This window comes from Sphaeramia orbicularis, chromosome 24, assembly GCF_902148855.1.
Source record: "Sphaeramia orbicularis chromosome 24, fSphaOr1.1, whole genome shotgun sequence".
NCBI lineage: Eukaryota > Metazoa > Chordata > Actinopteri > Kurtiformes > Apogonidae > Sphaeramia > Sphaeramia orbicularis.
In genome coordinates this window covers 46,703,183-46,712,260 of record NC_043979.1, presented here as the reverse complement: position 1 = coordinate 46,712,260, position 9,078 = coordinate 46,703,183, and the positions used below count along the sequence as shown (strand labels likewise).

The 9,078-nt window shown below is 39.8% G+C and overlaps 1 protein-coding gene across 1 annotated transcript in view; it reads left to right on the top strand.

Moving 5' to 3' along the window:
• Positions 1 to 1,363: 1,363 nt before the first annotated feature.
• fam184ab (family with sequence similarity 184 member Ab) overlaps positions 1,364 to 9,078 on the top strand; it is a 219,361-nt gene continuing 211,646 nt past the window's right edge. Inside the window, exons 1-2 of the mRNA XM_030128825.1 lie at positions 1,364 to 1,471; positions 6,636 to 6,794. Coding sequence (XP_029984685.1) covers positions 6,660 to 6,794 — 135 coding nt within the window. The 5' untranslated portion in view covers positions 1,364 to 1,471; positions 6,636 to 6,659. The remainder of the gene's footprint in view (positions 1,472 to 6,635; positions 6,795 to 9,078) is intronic.

Below are 9,078 nucleotides of genomic sequence, written 5' to 3'. Positions count from 1 at the left end.
TCAGTTAGTTTTTTTCTATATTTTAGTCATAACTGGATTAGCCTCGTTCCTGTAACAGTGACAACACAGATCTGTTCTGTTCAAATCCAATTTTATTAATACAGCGCAGAATCATAACAGAAGTCTTCTGATGACACCTTACAGATAGAACCAGCTGGAACCAGACAAGCCATTCTATTCTATTCTATTCTATTCTATTCTATTCTATTCTATTCTATTCTATTCTATTCTATTCTATTCTATTCTGTTTCATCCTAATCTAATCTATTCTATTCTATTCTATTCTATTCTATTCTATTCTATTCAATGCAATTCTATACTGTTCTGTTCTACTCAGTTCTATATTATTCTATACAGTTCTATTCTATACTATTTTATACTGTTCTATATTATTTTATTTTATTCTATTCTTTACGGTTCTATTCTATTCTATTCTATTCTATTCTATTCTGTTCTATACAGTTCTATTCTTTTCTTTTCTATTCTGTTCTGTTGTGTTCTATTTTATTTTATTTTATTTTATTTTTTATTCTATTCTATTCTACTCTACTCTTCTACTTTACTCTACTCTACTCTTCTACTGTACTCTATTCTACTCTACTCTACTTTACTCTACTCTTCTACTCTACTCTACTCTACTCTTCTACTTTACTCTACTCTACTCTTCTACTGTACTCTATTCTACTCTACTCTACTCTACTTTACTCTACTCTGCTCTTCTACTGTACTCTACTCTACTTTACTCTACTCTACTCTGCTCTTCTACTGTACTCTACTCTACTTTACTCTACTCTTCTACTGTACTCTATTCTACTCTACTCTTCTACTTTACTCTACTCTACTTTACTCTACTCTACTCTTCTACTCTACTTTACTCTACTCTACTCTTCTACTCTACTCTACTCTACTCTACTCTATTCTCCTCTCCTCTCCTCTACTCTCCTCTCCTCTACTCTTTTCCATCCAGTACTTTCATATAACTGTACTTCCTTGTTCTCTTGTTGTCATGTGTGTTTTTTAAAGTGTTTTATAAGTAAAGTTGGATTATGTCCAGTAAACACAAATAGGATGTAACTGTAGTCCATAACCTCAGTATTATTTCAGCCGTCTGTGGTTTTTGGACGCTGATCTGAATGTTAGTGAAATGCTGCGTCAGGAAATAACAGGAAACCCCGCAGTGACAGTCCGGTTTGACTTTGGTTCTTTCCAGTCACTTCATCCAAACCTTCTTGATGTTCTGATGATGGTCTCTTGTTTCCGGGCAGTGAACCCCAGACCAGTCGACCGGTCACCAGTGTGAACAAACCCCTCCCCTCTAACGGTTCACGTGTTTGTTGTGTTTCTGTCGCAGGTTATCTATGCACTGAACACGAAAAACGACGAACACGAGGCGGCCATCGCCACTCTGAAGGAGGCCCATGAAGAGGAGGTGCAGCAGATCCTGTCTGAGACCAGAGAGAAGATCCTACAGGTTCACACGCTTTTCCACATTCACCCAGACTTTATGGTTTTAATGGAAACCACCTTTACCAGTACAGATGTTATCTGTGCCTGCGCTAGGAACATGAAGGATCCAGACACTGTGGCTACAGGAGGAGAAGTGAGTGTGGCCACAAAGAGCCACAGCCAGTCTGGTCCAGTCTGGTCCAGTCTGGTCCAGTCTGGGTCCGGTCTGGGTCCAGTCTGGTCCAGTCTGGTCCAGTCTGGGTCCAGTCTGGGTCCAGTCTGGTCCAGTCTGGTCCAGTCTGGGTCCAGTCTGGTCCAGTCTGGTCCAGTCTGGTCCAGTCTGGGTCCAGTCTGGTCCAGTCTGGGTCCAGTCTGGTCCAGTCTGGTCCAGTCTGGGTCCAGTCTGGGTCCAGTCTGAGTCCAGTCTGGTCCAGTCTGAGTCCAGTCTGGTCCAGTCTGGGTCCAGTCTGGTCCAGTCTGGTCCAGTCTGGGTCCAGTCTGAGTCCAGTCTGGTCCAGTCTGAGTCCAGTCTGGTCCAGTCTGGGTCCAGTCTGGTCCAGTCTGGTCCAGTCTGGTCCAGTCTGGGTCCAGTCTGGTCCAGTCTGGTCCAGTCTGGGTCCAGTCTGGTCCAGTCTGGTCCAGTCTGGGTCCAGTCTGGGTCCAGTCTGGGTCCAGTCCGGGTCCAGTCCGGGTCCAGTCTGGGTCCGGTCTGGGTCCGGTCTGGTCCGGTCTGGTCCGGTCTGGTCCAGTCTGGTCCGGTCTGGGTCCGGTCTGGTCCAGTCTGGTCCAGCCCGGTCCGGTCTGGGTCCAGTCTGGTCCAGTCTGGGTCCAGTCTGAGTCCAGTCTGGTCCAGTCTGAGTCCAGTCTGGTCCAGTCTGGGTCCAGTCTGGTCCAGTCTGGGTCCAGTCTGGTCCAGTCTGGGTCCAGTCTGGGTCCAGTCTGAGTCCAGTCTGGTCCAGTCTGAGTCCAGTCTGGTCCAGTCTGGGTCCAGTCTGGTCCAGTCTGGTCCAGTCTGGGTCCAGTCTGAGTCCAGTCTGGTCCAGTCTGAGTCCAGTCTGGTCCAGTCTGGGTCCAGTCTGGTCCAGTCTGGGTCCAGTCTGGTCCAGTCTGGTCCAGTCTGGTCCAGTCTGGGTCCAGTCTGAGTCCAGTCTGGTCCAGTCTGAGTCCAGTCTGGTCCAGTCTGGGTCCAGTCTGAGTCCAGTCTGGTCCAGTCTGAGTCCAGTCTGGTCCAGTCTGGGTCCAGTCTGGTCCAGTCTGAGTCCAGTCTGGTCCAGTCTGGTCCAGTCTGGGTCCAGTCTGGGTCCAGTCTGGTCCAGTCTGGGTCCGGTCTGGGTACAGTCTGGGTCCGGTCTGGGTCCAGTCTGGTCCAGTCTGGGTCCAGTCTGGGTTCAGTCTGGTCCAGTCTGGGTCCAGTCTGGTCCAGTCTGAGTCCCTGCAGCGGGGTGTGTAGCGGACTGTGGCGACGAGCATAGCTCCCATATATGAGTAAAAAAATCGGATTAGTGCCGTTCAAAGTGTCTTTAACAGACCGGATACAGGTCACATATGGGCAAAAAAAATCGGATTTGTGCTTTTCAAATGTCTTTGACAGACCGGATACAGGTCACATCGGCAAAAAAATCGGATTTGTGCCATTCAAAGTGTCTTTACCAGATCGGATACAGGTCACATATGAGTAAAGAAATCGGATTTGTGCAATTCAAACTGTCTTTAATGGATCGGATACAGGTCACATCGGTAAAAAAATCGGATTTGTGCTGTTCAAACTGTCTTTAACAGATCGGACGCGGGTCACATATGGGCAAAAAAATCGGATTTGTGCCATTCAAAGTGTCTTTAACGGATCGGATACAGGTCACATCGGTAAAAAAATCGGATTTGTGCTTTTCAAACTGTCTAACGGATCGGATACAGGTCACATCGGTAAAAAAATCGGATTAGTGCCGTTCAAAGTGTCTAACAGATTGGATACAGGTCACATATGGGTAAAAAGATCGGGTATGTGCTTTTCGAATGTCTTAACAGATTGGATACGGGTCACATGTGGGCAAAAAAATCGGATTTGTGCCGTTCAGACTGTCTTTAACAGATCGAGTACAGGTCACATCGGCAAAAAAAATCAGATTTGTGCCGTTCAAAGTGTCTTTAAGAGATCGGATACAGGTTGCATATGGACAAAAAAATCAGATTTGTGTTTTTCAAAGTGTCTTTAACAAATCAGACATAGGTCACACATGGGCAAAAAAAATCGGATTTGTGCTGTTCAAACTGTCTTTAACAGATCGGATAGGGGTCACATCGGCAAAAAAAAATCATATTTGTGCCATTCAAAGTGTCTTTAACAGACCGGATACAGGTTGCACATGGGCAAAAAAATCGGATTTGTGTTTTTCAAAGTGTCTTTAACAAATCGGACACAGGTCACACATGGGCAAAACAATCGGATTTGTGCTGTTCAAACTGTCTTTAACAGATCGGATACGGGTCACATTGGCAAAAAAATCGGATTAGTGCTGTTCAAAGTGTCTGACAGATTGGATACAGGTCACATATGGGTAAAAAGATCAGATTTGGGCCACATTTGGCTGCAGTCTGAACGTATTCTCAGACTCCCAACTCTAGTCCAGACCTTTGGGACCAGACAGGTGGAATAAATCCTGAGCCTGCAGCCTGGAAGCACCTGCACTTATGTGACAGGTGTAGTTTTGAAGATAAGATGGAAGCAGAGCCAGGACACATTTCTAGATGAGAACATGTCTGAGGACGAGGACGAGCGTCCGACTTCAGCATACCAAGTATCATCTGTCTCTGGAGCGGCACTAAACTACGTCAGAACTCGGCCGCCGCTCGCTATCACAAGACAGCCGATCCACCGGAGAGTGGGAGCACGAGATCATATTCAAAATGAAGCGATCCATTATTAATCGAGTTAATATTAAATATTTAGGTTTATATGTCACCCCCTCTAAAGGGACTTACTTGTTTGCCTGACAGCAGTGTGACTACTTTCAACCTTGAGCAGATCTGTGTACTTACATTTCTGCTACGTTTACATCATGCAGCTGTGCACGGGGGGAAAATGGAGAGTGGAGATGGGTGTGCAATCATGACCAACCAGTTCTGCTCAGATTTGAATGCAGGAAATGACAGATTTCCACAAATACAGAAGTTTATTGATGATAGCAGTGTTTCCTGTCAAGATTATTACTTTGATTTTAAGAGGATTAACTGGATTTATTGGATAATTACAGTAAAAAGAGAAGAAGATGCAGCTGACAGTTGGCCAAAAATGACATCCCAGCATGCACTTCTGTCGATGCTTTGCATTACGCCAGGGAATCACACAACTATAACACAGATCTACAGTCTGCAGCACTTTAAAAGCCTTTCAAAGTGAACCTTTCAGGCACCTTTGAGCCCTTGGTCATACTTTGTCGACTATAGTTTTTTAGCAGGTTTTCATCCATCAGTCTGCTGCTGCTTCACTTACATCCTTTATAAATATGTCACATAAAGGAAGAGACAGATATCAAGTTATTTGTCCAATCAGTGCAGAAATGTGTCCTTTTTCCTATTAATATTGTCTTGATTTACTGCTGTAATAGTTTTTGCTGCTGTAAATAAGCGGTAAAAATCCCTGTGTGGGACTAAAGAAGGATTATTTTATCGTATCTTATACTGTAGCATATCTTAGCATTTCATATCTTAGCATACTGAAGTGTATTGTAGCATATCTTAGCGTATTGTTGCATATCTTAGCTGCTAAGATATGCAATATATGATATGCTAAGACTTAGCATATCATATCTTAGTGTATCATATCTTAGCATACTGTAGTGTATTGTAACATATTTTAGCATATTATAGTATATCTTAGCATATCATATTTTAGCATATCATATTTTAGGGTATTGTAGTGTATTGTAGCATATCTTAGCATATCATATTTTAGCATATCGTATCTTAGCATATTGTAGTGTATTGTAGCATATCTTAACATATTGTAGCATATTTTAGCATAATATATGCTAGTGTATCATGTCTTCATGTATCGTAGCATATCTTAGCACATCACATCTTAGCGTACTGTAATGTATTATACCATATCTTAGCATATTGTAGCATACCTTAGCATATAATAATTTAGCGTATCATATCTTAGCGTACTGTGGTGTATTGTAACATATCTTAGCATATTGTAGCATATCTTAGCATATCATATCTTAGCATATCATATCTTAGCATATCATATCTTAGCGTACTGTAATGTATTGTAACATATCTTAGCATATTGTAGCATATCTTAGCATATCATATTTTAGGATATCATATCGTAGCGTATTGTAGTGTATTTTAGCGTATCTTAACATATTGTAGCATATTTTAGCATAATATTTACTAGTGTATCATGTCTTCATGTATCATAGCATATCTTAGCACATCATATCTTAGCGTTTTGTAGGATATTGTACTATATCTTAGCATATTGTGTCTTATCTATGTGTATGGTATGTTGGTGTATCATATATTAGTGTATTTTAATGTATCCTAGCGTATCATATCTTATCTTATCTTCGCGTATTGTAGCATAACTTAGTGTATAGTATCTTATTATAGCGCATTGTATCGTGTCTTATCTTAGTCTATAGTAGCATAGCTTGTCATACTGTATCTCATTTTAAAATATCGTAGCATATCGTATGTTATTTGAGTGTATTTTTGTGTAGCTTTTCAAATCGTATCTTATCTTCAAGTATCTTTGTGTATCTTATCTTAACACATCAGATCTTATCTTATAAGATGGTGCAGATCCACATTATTGCGTGCAAAGTTGAAAATTTTAGCTCGGCTGACATAAAAAGACCTGATCTGATGGTAAATGGTAAATGATTTCTAATCTTTTCTGTGTTTTCCTGTATTTCCAGTGTCAGTAAACTGAAGGTAAAGTTTAAAGTTGTGCTTGTCAAATTATTTTCAATTACAGCTCTTTCTGAGGTTCACCTGAAGCATAGAATTAAAGAATCTCTTCCTCCGACATGTTTGGCAGTTTGTTTTTAACATATTTTACTAAAGTCAAACCCAGTGTGAGTTTCCCGTGTTTTTGTTTTTTTTTTCGTGCAGGTGCAGCAGATGAAGCAGATCCAGAACACTCTCATTATTTCTGAATTATTTCCCAACTTTCGTTTCAGTACAAGAGTAAGATCAGCGATGAGATGGACCTGAAGAGGCGGATCCAGTCTCTGGAGGAGTCCATGGAGCTCCACGAGAGGATGAAGAGGCAGGCGCTGGCCGAGTTCGAGAGCTACCGTCAGAGGGTGGAGGACATGCAGCTGTGCACCGACGCTCAGGTAGGAGGAGGACCTAGGAGGAGGCCTTCTGTTCAGGTGCACCGAGGTTAGAAGAGTTTGGGATTTTTCATTCTAGTTTAGTTACCTCCGCCAAGGAGGTTATGTTTTTGCCAGGGTTTGTTTGTTTGTTTGTTTGTTTGTCTGTCTGTTTGTTTGTCTGTCTGTTAGTGTGCAACATAACTCAAAAAGTTATGGACAGATTTTGATGAAATTTTCAGGGTTTGTTGGAAATGGGATAAGGAAGAAATGATTAAATTTTGGTGGTGATCGGGGGTGGGGGGGCCCATTTCCAACAAACCCTGAAAATTTCATCAAAATCTGTCCATAACTTTTTGAGTTATGTTGCACACTAACGGACAGACAAACAGACAGACAGACAAACAAACAAACCCTGGCAAAAACATAACCTCCTTGGCGTGGGGGGGCCCACGGGGGGGGCCACTGATCCGCCTTGGCGGAGGTCTGCGCTCTCCAAGTGCTTCTAGTTTTATTTAGTTTGGACTTTTTTTGTCTAATTCAGTTAGTTTGAATTAGTTTTTAGAGCAGGTTTGCTAGTTTTTATTAGTTGATCTTTTTTCTGAATGTTTTGTTTTAGTCAGTGCTTATACATGTTATACATTCACAAAAATACATTTATTCAACATTTTTGTCGTGAAACCTCCTGTAATTACACAAGATATTTGTCAATTAACAAACAAATCTTGTTAAACTTACAGAACAAATACTTCTTTTACGGTTAATTGTCAGTAATTTTATCTCATTTTATTATTATTTTTACAGTATTAAACTTTAAATCAATAGTTTAATCTCATAATTAAGTTCATACTTCTTCCTACTCCTTTTCGACCATGCAAAATTCAGACTTGTATGTGCTTGGAGATAGATTCTGTCCATTTGAATCCTTTATTTTGTTTTTATTTTTTTTGTTTTTGTTTTTTTGCAGGTTCAAAATAAATAAACAAATAAATAAATAAATAAATAAATAAATAAATAAATAAATCAAATCAAATCAAATAGAAAAGAAATATTTGTGAAATTACGATACACTTGCAAATGTATTTTAACTGTATTTTTCTGTGAAAAAAGAAAAAAATTATTTTAAAAAATTTTAATTTTTTGGTTATTCACAGTTAGTTTGTTCATGTTATTTTACATTTGACATGTAAAACCACAGTCTATTTTTGTCATTTCATTGATATTTTCCTGTATCTTAAAAATACCCAAAAAATCTTTAAAATAAACAGTGAAAATTCCATTAAATTACAGATTTTTTTTTACAGTGCATTTGGACGTTCAGAGGCTCTGTAGTTACCATGGAAACACCGTCATCTTCTATAGCATTAATTCACCAGTAAAACCCATGGAGTTGGATCAGTAACAGTGGATGGACACACTGGGTTTATGATCAGATAATGAGAGATAGGATCAGTCAATTAAAAATAGAAAAAAACACCTGATTTTTACTGGAGAAACACAAAATAAAGATGATTTATTTAATTAATTTAATTAAATTTAATATATATAACTCTAGTGTGTCCATTCACTGTCATTGATCCAACTCCATGGGTTTTACTGGTGAATCAGTGTTGTAGAAGATGACGGTGTTTCCATGGTAACTACGGAGCCTCTGAACGTCCAAATGGGTCATATCTGATGACCATGAAAAGATGAAGAACTGTATTTTACACCAATTATTTACATGGATTAATAGGATGAGTGGATCAACAGGTATTAAAGCAGTGGTTTCCAGCCTTTTTTGTCTCCTGACCCCATTTTAACACCACAAATTTCTGGCAACCCCTGACATTCAAAACTGAAAAAATTAATTAAAATTAATTTGTTTTTGATCCTGTATTAGTTTTCTATCCTATGTTTCAAATAAAGGTTAATTTTAGAGGACATTTAGTCTATATAATGTATATTATTGTGGACAGAGGCAGTAAATCCAGGTGTAGATTACTGCACAAAGGGAGGATTTTCTTTTCCTTGGTCAGGATCTGTACAGTCAGTCCGGCTGTGATTTACAAGGAGGACAATTAATACTGAACAAACAAGAACTGAAACTATGAATTATGAAAGAGCTGCAGCATCTGAAACTGACCACAGTGAACATTTGACAGATAAACAGAACCACAGTGCTACAGTTTCACAACCACAGTTTGTCTGATATGGATTGGGATTGGCTCTGTCAACTCACCATATATTTTTTTTGTTATTAAGTTTTTATTTTTTATTTTCATCAATTACTAGAAATTTCAAGTGACCCCATTTGAATTCCAGGTGA